The sequence below is a fragment of the Anopheles ziemanni genome, chromosome 2, assembly GCF_943734765.1.
Source record: "Anopheles ziemanni chromosome 2, idAnoZiCoDA_A2_x.2, whole genome shotgun sequence".
In the NCBI taxonomy this organism is placed as follows: domain Eukaryota; kingdom Metazoa; phylum Arthropoda; class Insecta; order Diptera; family Culicidae; genus Anopheles; species Anopheles ziemanni.
Window position 1 is genome coordinate 51,816,365 of NC_080705.1, and position 18,106 is coordinate 51,834,470.

At 39.2% G+C, this 18,106-nt stretch overlaps 1 protein-coding gene across 1 annotated transcript; it reads left to right on the top strand.

Moving 5' to 3' along the window:
- The first annotated feature begins 8,859 nt into the window (after positions 1-8,859).
- On the top strand, positions 8,860-10,696 carry LOC131293825 (fatty acyl-CoA reductase wat-like). Its single transcript, XM_058321878.1, has 5 exons — positions 8,860-9,066; positions 9,182-9,573; positions 9,647-10,192; positions 10,286-10,411; positions 10,483-10,696. The coding sequence occupies exons 1-5, from the start codon at positions 8,860-8,862 to the stop codon at positions 10,694-10,696; spliced, it is 1,485 nt and encodes a 494-aa protein (XP_058177861.1).
- The last annotated feature ends 7,410 nt before the right edge of the window (positions 10,697-18,106 follow it).

Consider the following 18,106-nt stretch of genomic DNA (forward strand, 5'->3'; position numbering starts at 1 on the left):
TGCCACAAGAAACCGGACGACCATGACCTGTAGCGCCGGAGTATTATTTCCAACGAAAAGATTTTTGAGATAGCGATTGTAGCAAAGACTTGCGCCTTTGATGGGGTTGTGCATTAACTCCTTTTCTTCTTGGTCTTCTTCTAATTTTTAATCTAGCTTAAATAACGTGTTTACTTTATTACTGTTAGATTAAGTTAGAGAAAAGTGGGTCGTCGGTTGAACTTTGAGCTAGGCTAGGTTGGGGTTTGAACTCATGTCGTCGAGTGAACAGTTAGTAGTTTCGATAACGAATAATGATAAAGACCAAAAACTGATACATAAATACATATGTCATTTAATATACATTATTTTTTATTTTTTAGTACGTTTAGGGAAAAACTGTTTTGAAAATTTATTTTTTCATTTAATTTATCAATTTTTTCACCTTTTCTAGTATAATGGTTTGCTCGCTTTTTAATACATATAACTGCGGTTAAGTGCCATGGACAAATAATGCGAAGCACCCATGGTCCTAAAACAATTTGTTAGGTGTCTAATTTGTGATAACCACAAAATTATAACTTTGCCAAAGCAAACATCAAATCTTTAACGATGCCAATCAATGTACTTGACAGTGATGTGCAGCCTTGGACGTAATGTAAATCAAGAAAATGTTAGGAAAGTATGTGAAGGAAAACATCGACGATGACGCAAAACTGCTACACAGTTTAAATATTCTGCTGTTGACAGAAACTCATCGAAGGCTGTCTCCGACGGATATCGAAAATGTGGTAATGCTGTTCGGAAATCTACTGCCCCATTGATCTTTGGATTTATTTTTGAACTAAACTTGTAATCAGTTGCTGAATTATGTAGAAACATTATGTTACACAACAGAAAATAAGGATAAAGCTCTTTTCACGGAACAGTGCTTCAAAAATAATATTGAGAGTTTTATGGAAAGAAATGTTTTTGAATCATCATGATGAAGTATATGGGAAACATCGTATTTGCATCTCATATTACCTTGCGATATCTTGCAAGGTGTAGAGCAAAAATTCGGTTTGTAGGGGAAAGAGATATTAAAAATTTATTCTGCGTAAAAGGCATGCTCTATCTCGATTGTAAGACAAGTTTTGACAGTAACCTTAACCCCTCATGGTAATCAAATGAATCCAACGATATGGCTTATTTAATTTGATAACGGATACGAGTATCGTGATTCCGATGCGCTAAGGTTGTTTTAGTCCCGAGCGTTCTAATAAAGAAAGGTTCGAGCCAGTTCATACGAAAATAAGAAGTAGGATCCATCGCTTGCTGAACCTTGATTAAATTTGGAAGACGTTATTATATTTGTGTAATCGGATTTAAGCTCTTCAGTTACTTACTCTTAGGCAGGGTGTATGACATAAACTTTTATTCTCTACCAGGTAAACTTCGATTCTATAAGGATCCTAGATGCCTTTCGCTGGCATAAAAACTAAGATACTGGCCTTTATGATATTTTTTTTAAGCTAAATTAAAATTTCAAAAGTTACTAGAACTACATTAGAAAGTGTCAATCGATAGAGATTTTTTTAATTATTTCGCAAATTCTCTTCTCAAACCAAGATACAACTTTGCAACAAAATTAAACCGAACAAGAATACATTATTTGAATTTCCCCAGTTTTAAATAGCTTTACGCATAATGTGATAAAAGATTTGTTATAAGTAATAGCATTTTATTGCATTAGGATAATATTATGTTTGTATACCGCTGCATTTTCAAATTATTACCACAAAAGTTTTGGTTTAATTCACTTTATTCTTATGAAAAGCGATATTTTTCATACTAGAATTCAACCCTGGATACGTCAAGCTGTTTGAAGCTAATAACCTCATTTTAGATTAAATGATTCGAACAATACGTTACACAAATGGAAAGCACGGTAATTAATGTTAACTTCTGAGCAATTTTTCACTCTCAAAAATAATCATAGGCATTAGCTTCATTTCTATTCTGCCACCACGACTTGATAGTCCGAAGGAATGTAATTTATAGCTTAGCTTAAACTAATAAATTTGGAAAAGCGCTTAGGGATTAACGATTCTTTTCGCATAACGTAAAGAAATTTGTATACACAATTTTGATGATGGTAAAATGAAACGATTGGGAAAATGTAATTTTTATCGCAAACAAGTTCATGGTAATTTTAAAATTTTGCGATGATAATAATATGCCTGGAAATATGTAGAATCAAGAAATAAAACTCACAGCATATGTAATCAAAGCTATACAGCTAATAAGCTTTGTGTTTTTTTCTTTTTTCAATCTTAACGACACACAGGACTTTCCTCCTTTTTAACTCCTCCTAACCCAGCACACAATCAGCTTAAAGCCAACTGCTAAGCTTATTTAGTTTCATTGCAGAAGTCAGCAGACTGGAAAATGACTTTACTTTTGACCAACGGGTTAGTCTTAGCAATGAACGTTAATTTTCAGTGAAAACTAACGGAGAATAAAAACGAAAATTACAACGCCGTTTTAGTTTAAGGTAAAAAGTAACAGTTTCAATGCTAGGTTTTGTTCGATGGGTTGGATGGTATGTAGTTTTATTGTAATAGACTATCGTATTAAAATGTTTTATTTCAATAGTCTTAATCTATTTTTTGCTTGAAGAATAATAAACGAAATATTGCATGCTTTTTTGGTTACCTTTTTTGTGTCTCAAAGTTCTTACGAATTCAAATCTAATTTCCAAGCGAATCTCTGAGGAGCTGTTATTTAGAATTCGAATGCAAAGAAAATTAATTGTGACGACAAATAGAAGTTGTTTAGCTACTGCCCTCTAGTTTGCAGACGGATCTAGATTTATTTACAACTCCGAAATTCGAAAGAGCAGTGGATTAGCAACTTTCGCGTCAAACGCACTGTACCCGTATCAAACTCTGACGATCTACACCGTGATTCTTTATTGGATTTCGTATTGCTGCTGAGTTTATTCTCTCATAATCTCATTGCTCGCGGGATTAAGCACATCGCATGAAAACATCAAATACGATTTTGTTGCCTTCGGAAATAATAAAGCGATGCTAAATAATGGCGTTGGAGGATTGTGAATGCAGGATGTAGTTGGATACGGAAAATGTTCAACGTTAATTGTGTAACACAAGGGAATTCGCTCGGCTTTACCATAAGGCTGTGTACATTGAAAATGTTCAGAAGGAAAAACATTGAGCACAAAATAATTTAAAATTCTTTTTACACACAAATGTTAACTACTTTGAAGATTTCATCGCATGAAGCATATCCATTGATATACGAAGCGATCATCTCCAAGAAATGCTTATCCCATAGTATACAGTATGTATGTATATGTATTTAAACAACAAAAAGGTTTTAAAGAGGTATCACCTTAGATTATCCGTAAATAAAAAATCTTCCAAAATTTATACCTCTTCAAGAATCCGTTCCAGATTTTTCCATTGGGATAAGCATATTCGTAAATAGATGGCTGAAAAACTCGATGATGTCAATGATCTACTGAAAGCAATGCCATCGTCTCCCTGAACCAATGTTGTTGTATGTGCTTTTCGCGTGGGTGTTGCTCAATTTTTAGCACCAACCCTCCGGCTCTGTAGCAGTGAATGGGAAAACCCATTTTTTTATCCATGAAAATCATCACGCCACGGCACATTATCGAGCGGGTAGTCGAGAAGGAGTTTGGCACTAAAAATGGCATTGTTGAACTGTAGACTGATAGAAAAATGTCGGTAGTCTTTTGTTTTGGAAGAAAAAATGCTCTTCAATGTAATGGGGTGTTTGTTTTTGTCCTTTTGTATTGTTGAACTACCGATTTGATTATACCATTTCGCGGTATGTCTTGAAGAAACTCAAACTTCCAAAAACGTAACTTTACGAAACGGTACAATCCGATGATAGAAAGAACTTGTTTTCTAATTTCCAGTTGATGAAAAGGTGTAACTATTTGGGTTAAAGTATAGACTGCACCCATTCGCTGTAGAAAGTTCTCTTCTTCACCCACGGAGCGTATGTTACTTCGGTCCGTTGTGTTCTGGTGTCAGGCAAAATGGAAGCCATTCCGGGTGACTAACAGCATCAAATTGGTTACATGCCTCAGCGTTTCAAAGCTGATGGTGCCAATTGACGCGGAAGGATATATTTTGTCACATTCCTCAGCTACTGCAACGCTGTGATCCACGCCGTTCTGGTAGGCCGACTGAAGGCTCCTTTATTTATCACAAAACAGCAAAATGATGATAAGCAGTACGGAAAAAATCACATTATTTATTTTGTCTCTACTCCCCCATACATACATCCTACCGCATTGTTGTCGACTTTATTTTTCTATTATTCCTTCAGGAATTTTTTTCTCCAGAGCTCTGTATTGGTTCGATGTTTGTCGTTTCCATTACCAACTCATCCGCCCGCCCATTCATCTTCAAGCGTCTTATCGATCTCACACCCGCACCGAAGGTTATAAGTCCTGAAGACGTTTGCTTTTTAGCTTGCCTTCAGCGAATCCTTTATCGAGCTTAAGCCCTCCAAGCGATAGAATGAAGCGGTGCGCGGTGAGCAATGGGATCATAAATTTGGGATCGTTTATTTTTTCAATTTATTACGCTTTTATGGTGCATTCTTTATGGGGTTTTCATTTTATAACCCCGTATCGGTGGTTTCGCGACTAGGGTTTGGATTTAAAATTTACAGAAGCGTGCACGCACGGTACTGCCTTCTCGACTGTTTGAGCTGTGCTGTACATATTTTCACTTTACTGTTTCCAACATTTTCCAGAGATTTATATTTGCACACTTTGTTCTGTGCGAGGGAAATAGGTGCCCAAGGATGCGGATTACGAATCACGAGTGAAAAGAAACACGAACAATGTGTTCACATTTCAACGTATTAGAACCAGATCAACCTATCTTGGCCGTGTGCTAAAACCCTCCATGGAGTTCTTAAATCCCTGATTTACTGCTGACACAAACAAGACAAAATGAAAGTAGAAAACAAATTCAGGGATAATGAACCACCAAATTAGATCATTGAATTGAACTCCAATTTGTCTCCGTTTTTCGTTTTTATGATAATTTTATGTAGAAAATGTTATATTTGTTTTTTGGGCGTTTATGTTGATTATCATTTCTTTAAATCCCGTTCTTTAAAACCCGATTATGTCCTCTTACAGACCCAATTCAAAATTATGCAGCGAAGTAAAGATAGAAAATGATTCTGGCTAAATTATGCTCGACTTCATGTGAGATTCATATTGTATCAAGTTTATTCTCCATTCAGTAGATTTCAAATGAACATTTTTCGACAATGTATCATCATTTGGTATCATCCATCAAAATAATAACAAGTAACATTGCTTATGAACGAAACACAGAACAATAGTGCGAGTAACTCATAGCGTAATGCAGCAATGCTACTTAATGCAAACATAATTGGTTTCTTAGCAGCATAACGATGTTCGTGTAAAAAGGCAACCACGAATACGCCGCTGTTATTGCGCTGATTGTATGTTGCGCATAGTACGTAACAATTGAATGAACTCTTTGTTAAACCACTTTAATCATTGAGCATCGCTTGCTCATTAAATTGGTTTTATTTTCCTTTGTAGTCCCGGATGAGTACTAATCTGTAAAATCACCTAATCTGTAAACTCGTGTGCAATGTGTTTTGTACTGACAACCGTGTAAGATTCACGGGAAAATGAGAAAACGACTTGAAAAAAAAATTAAAGTTCTCGAAAATAAACACAGTAGCTTTCTGTTTTACAAATTCCATTCAAACTTCATCTCGATCAATGCACTGTTTTCAATGGCGTTTCGTTAATAGTTAAACAGAAAAAAACAAACTTGCAGGTTTTTGGAGAAGTGTACGAAAAAGTTAAAATAAACCCCAAAGGCTAATGAGCATCGATTCGACACGTCTCCGCTTCTCGAGCAGCTTTTCAAACGAATAAACAAACACACAGATCAAGAAGCTCCCTTGGAACGGTACCATGGCTACAATGAGCGCCCTCATTGTTATTCCAACTTCGTCTGGCAAACGAATGGGACTAATTAAAAAGAAAAACGAATGTTATTGATTTCTTTATGTTCCTTGCGTGGCATGGCGTTGAAGGAAACTTATACAGTTAATCAAAGGACACTTGAGTCGATTGCAACCGTGCATGAAAATCTCTTCTCTTCATCGTCGGATTGGCTGCTTTAAGGATTACCGGGCTGATGAGCCGATGTTGTTGTTTATCTTGCCGATTCGTTTTCACGCCAACGGTCGAGTGTTGTGTTTGCCAATGATTTCCCATCAATGTGCGTGACAAAAATTGTCTACCTTCGGGCTGTATTCAACGGCTTGCTGTCTCCGGCTTTTCCGGTCTTCGCTAGAAAGCCCAGAAAGCACGATCAATTACCACCACCAGGCATTGGGGTGTTCTTGCGCTGGTCGGTCATGAATAATTATGAGCATAACCAACGTTGCAATTAATTATCTCCCAAATAACCGTGGCACAGCACAGCTGCCAGGAAAATAACCATGTCCAGGAAGGCTCCGATCTGGCAGGGCTCGCACAGGATACTCATGCCGAAAGCCGCTGGTGGCTGTGACAGTAAGGTTAGGTTCTATTCAAAAGAAACTCTCCTGGGATGGTTGAAAATTATGACCCAGAGCGATATTTAATATTGCCCTCAGGTGCACCATTCATCGAGTGCAGCCAAGCACATACCGATAGAACTGAGCGAAAGGTAAACCCTGTTTCAGTAGCCTGCACAATCAGAAATCTATTGTAATCTCGCGTTGTCGCAGCGATTCGTTTATAGCTAAGTATGTGAGCCGTTTGTACCACAAATACGAAAACGTGCCATAGGATCATAAATTTTCCCTGCATTCACCTTAACGGGTTGGCGCTGGGAAGCGAAACAACAGTTTTCATGCAAAAGTGCATTATCTAGTGGCGTGCTGCATATTGCTTTACGAATTGCGAATTGAACGTGTCTTTGAGGCAAATGCAATAGCAAACTATGCAGTAGGGAAAATAGCGGATTAGGATTGGCTCTAACTTAAGCCATCCCAATAAGAATGTATTTTTGTATTTTTGTAGTCTAAATGCCTTAGTCGTATTTATGAAACATTGAAGTTGAGCTTTGAATGTCCTTAAAAACTTTAGTATTAATATTTTTGCTTAATAAAATTTTGCTTTCTTTTTCCATCAAATTAGCTATTCCAAATTAAAAATTGTTCATAATACAGAAGTAATAGTATTCAATGATCTCAGGGTGTTAGTTTACAAGAAAAAATGCATCATTTGATTTTTAAATAAATGGATATATGACATTAAATCTATAAAATAGACTTTTCTATTCAAAAGAACAACAGAGAAACTTGATGATTTCAGTTAGGGAAAAAGTATCATTCCAGTTCTTATTTTTCTCGTATAAGGCACTCTACGAAATTATATTTTATGTCATTTTAAAATCGATATTGGACATATGAAGCAATATGATCCTTCGCATTAGGGAGATGGTGTGTTGAAATATGATAAATGAATACGAAATTTCGGAAATCAATCTCTTAACTAAACCTATTGCCTAAACTTATATTTATTTTGACTACGTTTAAAAAATCGATGGTTATTTTAAATCATCAAGATTCTTTACTCCACCCAGTGTTGCTTTCTTTGGGATTGATTGATTGATTGAATGATTTAAAGTTCCATTAAAATAATTTGAACTTTCACTGCTTGTTCGTCAGTTTGAAGGTGAAATGTGATATGTATGATGCAATTGCATTGATTTAATGCACATGAAAAAAATCACCTTAAACGCATTACTTTCACTGCTTCCACATGGCCAGTACCTTCACCTTCAATTACAACCACCTGATTCTTGCGCTGCCTTACCAGCCCCCCGTAGTAAAGTGGTGTGCGTGCACTGAGTGAAGCACGGCACGGGTTGGTTGTGTTTGCTATCAATGGCCATTGCTACGACGGGTTGGTTCCGGGTTGAACGTTACATCCTAACTCATTTGCTTGACTGTCATTGGTCATGGCCCTTGTAGTTTCCCCTAGAAGTTCTCTTCGCGAGGACGGCGTTTTCCACGTTTTTGTGAGCGTTTAATAGAAACATTTGTATCTATTTAACAAAAAAGAAGGTGTTTTACCGGCCAGCTCGCACACTGGACCAAGCAGTGAGTTCAAGTACATTGACTCATTGTGTAGATGGTGGATGCTTCAAGAGCTTTCAAGTGTGCTATGATCGGGCGTTCAAACAGAACACCCCTTTGGAAATGAATATTTAACACCTTCCGCTTCCAACGGAACCAGTTTGTGGAGGTGCTGAACAACGCTTCGTAGTATTTCGAACCCGTTCGATTTTGTTTGAACTCGTGTTGCATAGGGTATGTGTATGTCGTTGCCCGCCCAGGCTAGGGAAGGGGGTGTTGAACATCTGCTTCCCAACGCCCACCAGTAGCGGTGACCGAGTGCCAGTGAATCCGACGGTCATTTGCACCGAAGCTTCCCGACGCGTCCCCAGGGAACCTGTCACCTGCCGGAGCGGCCGGAGAGGGGATCCCCACGACATGTTTGCGCTTTCGCCTCATTTCCTATGGTAATGCAGTTTGTTATAAAACAATCAACACTCATCGAAGTGGCTTCATTGGCTAAGTGTTAATCGTCGGCGATCAAGCCAAGCGTGGTTTTACTAAGTCTTGGCTCGGGCGCACACAGCAACAGTACTGCGTGATACCGTGCCCTAAAGCTTGTGTCGACAAATCGTTAGACGAAACGGGAAAGGTCGGCCGCTCGGCATTGTTCTACCCTTCGATCGAGTCTCCCGCGTTTTGTGCTGTTCATTCGCGGTGCAAACATCGACCATGGCGCAACAACAGGAGTGCTACAGCATACCGGCTGTATTTGCCGGAGCGGATGTGTTCCTTACCGGTGGCTCCGGTTTCATGGGCAAAGTGCTGATCGAGAAGCTGCTCCGATCGTGCCCGAAGATCGGACGGGTGTTTGTGTTAATGCGCGGCAAGAGGGGAAAATCGCTCGAGGAACGCTTGGAAACGATTACCGGTGGAGTGGTAGGTTGTGTTACGCAGTTCTCTCAATCCGATTTATCGCTGAAGCTGTGTGCGATCTGTGGATCGAACGAGTCGTACGAGATAAGCACTAAATTCTGGATTTGTTTCCTTGCAGTTGTTTGATCTGCTCAAAAGTGAAAATCCCGAGGCGCTGAGCAAAATATGTCCCATCGAAGGCGACTGCACGCAGCTGAAGTTGGGTATGTCTCTGGACAGCATCGATCGCATCAAGAATGTGCAATTCGTGTTTCACGCCGCGGCAAGTGTTCGATTCGACGATCCACTGAAGGACGCCATTCTGACCAACACTCGCAGTACGCGGGAAGTGTTCGAGTGGGCCAAAACGCTCCACAAGCTGCGGGCCGTAGTGCACGTCTCGACCACCTACTGCAATCCGGAGCTGCTGCACGTCGAGGAGAAAATCTATCCGTCAAAGATGGACTGGAGGGCAGCGATCCGCATGGCGGAAACGTTCGACGTGGCCGCGCTAGAAACCCTCAAGGAGAAGTATGCTACCGTCACGGTTGGTTGCTTCCTTCTACATGAAATAAACAAGGAGAACCTTTCCTTTTTTTTGCAGGTTAACACAATTCGCTCCAAACACGTACACCTACACCAAGGGACTGGCTGAACAGATTTGTTTCGAGTATCGCGATCAGCTACCGCTTGTCGTCTTTCGACCATCGATCGTGACCAACTCAGAGACGGAACCACTGTGTGGCTGGGTTGACAACTTTAACGGTCCCATCGGGCTGCTGCTCGGTTGCGCATCGGGAGTCGTGCGAACCGGCATGATCGACCTGGAGAAACGCATCAACTGTATCCCGGTGGACGTGAGCATCAAGGCGATCATAGTGGCCGCCTGGAAGCGAGCCACCTGCGATAAGCCTGGTGATCTGCCGGTCTACAACAGTGCTGCCGAGAGGGATAAAACAATCAACTACGGCATGATGCTGTACGACGGGAAGGTACTGTTCGATCGGGTGCCATTGGGCAACATGCTGTGGGCTCCCGGCGGTACCGCGACTTCAAACAAGTACTTGTTCTATATCATATTTTTCTTCTGCCAACTACTACCGGCCCTGTTAGTCGACACGTTGCTGCGCGTCGTTGGAAAGACACCGTTGTAAGTGTGTCGCGAGCATGGCGCTTCAAACGAAAGCGTACTCATCTCTTTTTGCCCAACTAACATTTTCATTTCTTTTCTTCCCTGCAACAGTTTGTTAAGGTTGAATCGTAAAATCTTCGACGCACAGGTATCCCTCCGATACTTCATGAACAATGAATGGGAATTCGTTAATGATAACTTTAAGAAACTTGAGCTTATAATACCGGAACATGATAGGTATGTTGGTATGGACTGCTTATGACGAGCTGCTTAAACTGTGATCGATTATACGTACTTTCATATTTCAGGAACACATTTTCGACGAAATTTTTCGTTCGTGGGATGATGGAGTACTACGAAGACGCCATCCTTGGCGGTCGTCGTTACTTATTGAACGAACCGGACGATAGCATCGAACAATCGCTAAAGAAGTACAGGATTTTACGAGTGCTCCACTACGGTCTTCAGTTGGTGCTTGGGCTGCTTGTTGTGAATTGGATTTATCGCAGGTATCTACAGTAGATGTTTCTGTTTGCTGACTGCGGTTAAGTTTCGTGCATAATTTGCAAGTTTTCTAGCCAAAACTTATGTTACCAAAAAAAAAGTTGTCATTATGACCCATTGAACCAACTTAACATTGAGCTAACATTACTATGTTCGGTGCGCGATCTACTCAAGTCCACATCAGCCAGTGTTTTAGAATAGCTAATCAATATGCAAAACAGTCTGTGCTTTGGTCGGCAATGAATACGCAATCACGGTCTGCTACAACCGAGGGCGCAGCGCAGATCAGTAGAAAACAATTCTATTCTAAGCTCGCCCGGTTAGTTTCCACCACACTACTGCTGTACACACTTTTTCCTGGCTGTCCTCAATGAATGGGTTAACTATCGAAAACATTAGCAATTCTTTCCCGAAACGACGAAATTTCCACGATGTTTTGGATCACGCTCAACCCGGAAATCGCAGTTCAACTTCATTAGCGTAGTATCATTCTGGTATCAGATATTTATAAACAGCAGCTTTTGGTTGTTATTTGTATAAAAACGATGTAATGCTTGCTTCCCGAAAACCAACGTTCTTCTCCTTGTATATGATTACAGCAATAAATAGAGTAAATAAACTAAAAATATCGGAAAGCGCAAACACCGAACGGTAAAATAATTCGCTAAATAAAATAATTTATTCGTAAACTGAATACCTTCAGTCAAAAATAACGGAAAACTTATGATCAACGGAATACATGAAAACGTTTACTAGCGAGATTCTTTCATTTCCAACCGAGCAGTTTAGATCATAAAATAAAAAGTGTTGATGTATTCGCATGGTTTCATTAGCTTTTAAATTAAATTATCCTACGTTTCGCTGGCAAGTCCTGGTACGCTCAATGAAATGATTGAGAGGGGTTTAAGCGCAGCATAAATGTTAAAGTGACAAAATATGACGAGTTGAAGTTCACCCGAGCGCAATCCAATCATCAAGTAATTGCTGGCAATTATCACCCATCATGTATCGCACGGTAGGTCCAAACCCTGCGGTATCATAGGAAAGGCTGCTTCCATGCCGTACCGAGTGAAGCATAACGGATGGAGTGAAATCGTAAATCAATTACGATAAATTTATGGCTCACACTTTTTTCCAACATCTGAGGAATGGCAAAAAGGTTTCCCAAACACTTCTCCCTCACACTGGTCTGTAAACAGAACCTGTTTTTTTTTTTTAAAGCAAGCATGTAAAAAAAATAACGTTAGGCAGAAAAAAGTGGTTGCAAATCAAAAACTTGCACCAAAGATGGATTAAGCATGATTTAAGGATTTTCGCGTTCGCTCGTCCATCGATCAATCCTGTTCGGTGCCAAGATGGATGGGAGCGCTTGGAAGACCTTCAACCATGTTAATAGTTGTGAAACGCTTTTTCTTGGTGAACTTTACAAAAATTAATAAGAGAAATTGTCTGAATTCTTCTTCACTCCTTTAGCTTACTTACCGCTTCGGGATGGTGGAGCTTTTCTTTATCTTTTGTTTGTGGTGGAGGGTTTCCTCCAACAAATAACGCCGATGACCGCCTAGCACCATGCGAATTGGATCGAGTTCGAATTGCTTCGCCTGCCTTCGTTCGCTCCCTTTTATCGCTAGTGGGTAAGAGCACCACAAGTTATCCCAATTACATGCTTGCATTGTTTTTATGTTTAGTCCGAAAAATGATTGATGGTGAGACTTCCTCAAGGTCAGCCTCAGGCGAGGGTACATTTGCGGGTAGTGGGAAACGTGATAAAATAAATTTCAAAAGCAGGGATTATGCCAGAACGAAACCTTACCAAATTGAAATTTCATTGGATTTAGCGGTCTTCGATGGGTCTGCTGTGAAGCAATTTTCGATAACACTCAAGAATCTTAAGATGAATTTTGTTGTAAGGATTGTTTATAGAGTTTGAAAATTCTATTTGGTCAGGATAACATATAAATATTTAACATCTGTTTATAAAACAAGTTGTCTACATTTTATTAATATTTGTAATAACACAAACAGGCAAGGTAATAAAACATGCAATGGAAAGAATATAGAAAGATTGGAGTTTATATAAGTTGGCCTTGCAAATATGGTAAAATGCTAAAAAATAGAATTGCATTTGATATTTGATTTTAATAAAAAATTGTTAGGAAATGCAACTTGTAAGTAATATTGCAAAATATAAGAGTTTAGTATTAACTCCTAAACCCCCCACAACGATCTCGCTAAGAGCAATAATTAAAAGAATACATTTTTCTTTTATTGTGTTTAAAAACATTGCGGTGCAACATAAAGGTCCCGTTTTTCAAGCCACCCCCGGTTTTGGCTGGCAAATACGGCGACGCCAAAGAGATGATACTTTCTTTATTTGTGCCCCGAAATTGGTACTATTTACCCAGCACCAGCGCGCTTGATGTAAAGTGACTCTCATGCACCTACTTAAGGCTGCTCATAGCGTATCCGCGTTTCGCCAGAGGGATGAAGTGAAGCGAACAACACGTACACTCTACAAGACCGCGCGGCATTCGTTTAAGGTTATTAGCATGAGGTAATGCTGCTTAGTAAACAGTGCAATCAGTGGAATTCGTTTTTATGGTAGCCAAAGAGCACACTACATATGCATGCGTGTGAGAACGCTGCAGTGTGTTCTAAGCCGCCGCACGGTAGGAGAAGCGTCTATTTAAGGGAAGTTCAACTTTTATTCTATGTTTAAAGTAACATTCGGGTACAGTTAACGGTAGAGAACACACAAACCAAAAACTAACGAATTGGAAGCCGGGTAAAATGAGCAATTGCGGTTCCCAGAAATTTAAAGAGAAATGTAATCTATCGCTACACTTATTGCAGCACACAGCTAAAGCATTTCAGTTTAACTCTAGAATCCAAATATCGGTAATTTTGGCTGCTACGCAATTTTCGACTTTGCAAATTTCGAAAATTTCGCAATTTAATCGAAAACGGCGGAATATTTTACATAAACAAAGCTTTTCTTTAATTCAAGAATTGAATCTAATTAATATAAAATATCGCCAATAATTGGCCTAAAAACGAAAGTAACGCCAAATGCCATAGTTCGCTTACGGAATAATGCATTAAAGTACAGAAAGCACAGTCTAAGTTTACATTTTAAATTGAAAACAAACAAAGTTGGAACAAGTTTTGCTGTACATCAAGCTAGCGGCAAAAATAAAATAAAAAAAAAGCGACCGATACGAATTTGAAAGTTTTCAAAAATAGCCTAGCTACAGCGTGTTAAAAAGAACAGTAAAAATGACCGCTAAATAGCATTCAGGAAATATACCAAAGCCATGAATTCTAATGTTAAGCGGAGCAAAAACAGAAAAATATAGGATAATGATTTCAATAGTGCGCCGCACATTTAGTAATGGAACAACATATTGTTATAATCTATAAATGTCAAGAACACAATATTTTACATATCTAACTAAAAATTTGCTGTTTTTCGTTGTTTGTAGAAATTTTTTAGGAAAACTGGGTAGCTAAAGCTGACCAACTTTAAGTGTGCTTTAGTCGTCTAATTTCGTGCGTGCGCACCTTCGTCCCGTGCCGTCATGGAATGTGATGAAATGAGCTGTGAAATATCGCCCGCACAGCGGTTTTATAAGAAATACTAAGCGAGAATTATAGAGTGAATGGAGTAATCGACCGAGCTAGAAAAAGCAATCATTTCTGCTATGATTCCTCTCCACTTTCCAGGGCAATAGTTCATCTCCTAGCATTCGCTACCCAGCGGAATCTAAAGAAAGGTCGCGAACGTTAGAGAACACGACACATAATGGAAAGTAAAAAGCGAAGCTACCGGCACTAAACAAAATCTACCTAGAACTCATGATTAAAATCCGCCCTCAGCCATAAAAAAATATTAATAATGTGCGGCCAGAAGAAAACAAAATAAAAACTATGTATTTTTCCTGCCCCTTTAATCTTGCGCTTATTTCGCTCGTTTGCCCGAATACGTAGTGCAAATGGAAATGTCAAGGCACAATTAAGGGTTGAAGTTGAATGAAAAATAATAATAATTTCAAATTATCAACCGTGATGATGCACCGGCTCTCGCTAGTGCCCAGCATGGAACGCTCTTAGAGTGGTGCTTCAGTTTTAATTTTAATTGTTATTACGATCGGTCGACTTGCGTCTATTTCCCAACTGCCTCGTATTTACGAGAAGCTCGGCACACCCTCAGAGGTGAAACTCAAAGAATGGTTGCACAATTTTCTTAAATTTAAGCTGCAAGTTAAGCAGCTTATCCGGCATCCCCGTTCCATGAAGTTTGTATAGAATATAATCACGAAAGTTGCAACATCCTTAGTGTAAACAACGGTAACATTAGAAACTAAGATTTTATTTTTCATGGAAAACGCTTCTAGCCAAATGGGAAAGCTCCCAGGTATCCGTGCTAAATGATATGCTTTTCCCGCGAGATTATGAAAATGATCCTCGCTGCAGTAATAACCCAAACTTTGGCAGCTGTTAGTGTGCCTCACTTTTTTTGACTCTGTTCATGCCAAATGCATGCGAACGCTGGTTTGTTTTTCAGCAAAAACGAGCTACATTCGTTTTATTGCAAGAGGAGAATATATTACAAAATAGCCCATTTGTTAAAACAAGGAAGTGTGCGAAACGAAAGTTAAATATACGGAATCCGAGATGAGCGCGAGCAATCGCTACGTACTACTCTTGGGTAAAATTGAAAAAATCGGAAGTGTAACTACGCAACGCAAGTACGCAACTTTGCACATTATATCGAAAACTGAAAAAAAGAAAGTGATTGGGATGGAGAGAAAGGAAAAAATACAATGTGTTAAACGATGCATGATAGTGTTGTTTGGACAACAAAAAATTAAAAACGTAGAAAATATGAAAATCTTTCCAAGGAAAAATGAACTTATTAACATGTTTTTGTAAAATACATATACCTTATACCACGCTGTCATCTAATTAAAACCTTAGTAACAGTTTTATTTTATGTGGCACGACATCCCCAAGTGGGACAAGGCCTCTCTCCGAGGAGAGTTTTCGGTGACCGAAAGACGGTATATTATAGATCGGTGGTCAGCCATTCGTAATACCGGAGGGTGCCAGACTCGAGATTCGATCCCAACCTGTGGTGTGGTGTTTCCTCGCGCTACCGCTGCACCATGGGCACCCCGAACAGATAACAGTTTTATAACCCAAATCAAATAAACTAAAAGAAAAAGCCGAAACTACATAATAATGGGACACAGCAAACCAATAAGAAAAATGTTTGCATCATAGTTGAAATAAACTAGTTTGTCGTCTGCTAGTCCACTCATTCACAGTGTCTATTTTTTCACATAACTTTGCGTCTGGGAAAACCACGTGACTACGCTAAGGGTTATTTTCATTGTGTCGAAGTACCCGGAATGATGCAGCGATTCCACTATCGGACAGTTAATTAATTTACAGTCAGCCGCATAATTGAGCATACACCTAAATAAGACATGGTTTTTCTATAATAACTCCTGGAAACATTCGCAGTCACAAATTTAACCTACAATTTGAATTGTTATAACTCATTTGATTTATTTTATACTCAAAATTGGCCGTACACGTTTGCTAAGCATAACTTATACGGCATCCTATACCTTACCTACAGAGGACGAATTGATTTTTATAACACGAGGAATACTAAGCGACGAAAAGGAATACTAAGATGAACGAGGAATACTAAGCACTAAGAATGAATCCTTAACAATAATTTTAAAACAGGCTTGAAATTACTTGACACTGTTAGAAGGTATGTCAGTGCTAGCATCAACTGGAATATTGCTCACAAAAACACTTGGGTGGTCTAACCTATCTTTCAAAAAGTGTACATGATGAAGGAACTATGATGTGGAAATAAAGTATGTTGACGTCAAAACAGTTCGGAAATCACGTTTTGTTCGTCGATTAGTCTTCGATTCGATGCTATTTATCCCCAACAGTCCAGGACACTGAAGAAAGCGTTGAGCTATAAATTTCAATGGCATCTCTACACTTAAATTATGTAATTCAACGAAAAAATCGTGGACAAAATGGGTTATTTGAACATTCTAAAACATTTCTACTTTATCAATACTGCCTCCAGGAGGCCAACAATTTAAACCTCACTTGGTACTGTTTTGGCATCGTATAATGTCGTTAAGACACTCACAACACTTCCCTAAATCAATGGACATCAATTCCATGGCACATTTAGGGTGGTGATTAAAGCACCAGCCGTATAACAACGACCGACCAACCTCAATGTACCAAACAGAACTGAGAACCGCGATGCATGGTATATGGTATACGTCTTTGATGACCAAAATTAGTGGAATCGATGCCAAACGGTTGCAGTATCGGGTCCCAAAGATAGACATACAGAATACTAAATGTGTGTTCTTTTTTTTATAATCTTAATCTTAATTTGGCCCTTAGAATGTGATGTACACAGAGCTGAACGCTCAATTTTGCAATGATGAAAATAGCATTTTTTCACTTATTATTTTATTATGAAAAATCGGTAAAAGAGTAAATGAGGCCCCGGCCGCCATGTTTTCGATCGTGGCTACACCTCTTGTGGAAGTTTAAACTGAATGTATGCAATTGGTGATACATAAATTCGTTAAATTCAACCTACCGAGTATTTGAACCGTAGTGTGTACCGTTAATTTCGGCTACGCAATCAACCTAGAGGTGTGGTATGAGGGGGGCCCACGGGCCCCCCTTATTTCTCAAAACTATAACAAACTCTCTTTTTCGGTAGACCTAGCGCAGTCCGCTCGCTTCGCTCGCTGCGGGCGCGCCGCCGTTTCCAAATCATTTCTTCGGCTAAACTCATTGTTTCATGCTGTCCATCATGTGTGGTATAGTTTAGTTACTAGTAACTTACAGTAACTTAACATGTAAAAGTATATTAACCCACATTCACCCTCCACTGCGTGATTAGTTTAAACCGTTATGTTCTTTTAAGCGAACCGTTAGCGATCAAATATTTGAAAAGTATGCATGCGTCGCGCTTTGCATAGCTTCAGGCGCTTAATGTGAACCAGCAGGAAGAGGAGAATCTAGCCCGGGGCCTCAATTACTCTTTTACCGAAAAATCAAAACAAATTACGCAAAAATCAAGTGTGTATTTATTTTACCTGATAAATTTGCTATCAAACTACAGGCTGTCCCCGGTTTTCGTCGTCCTCGGTTTTCGTCGTTTGACAAATTGTTCGAAGTTGGCTTATAGTAGCGTGCTTTGATCTTTACTCATACGAATGCATTTTGTATGACAGACGATCCAAACATGGACTCATAAACGAGTGCTGCAGGTTTTCTGCTTCAGACTACTTTGCTAAATCAAAAATATCTTCCAATTGAAGCACTGAATGTATTATTGTAAACCCTACACAGCATGGAAATCAAAAA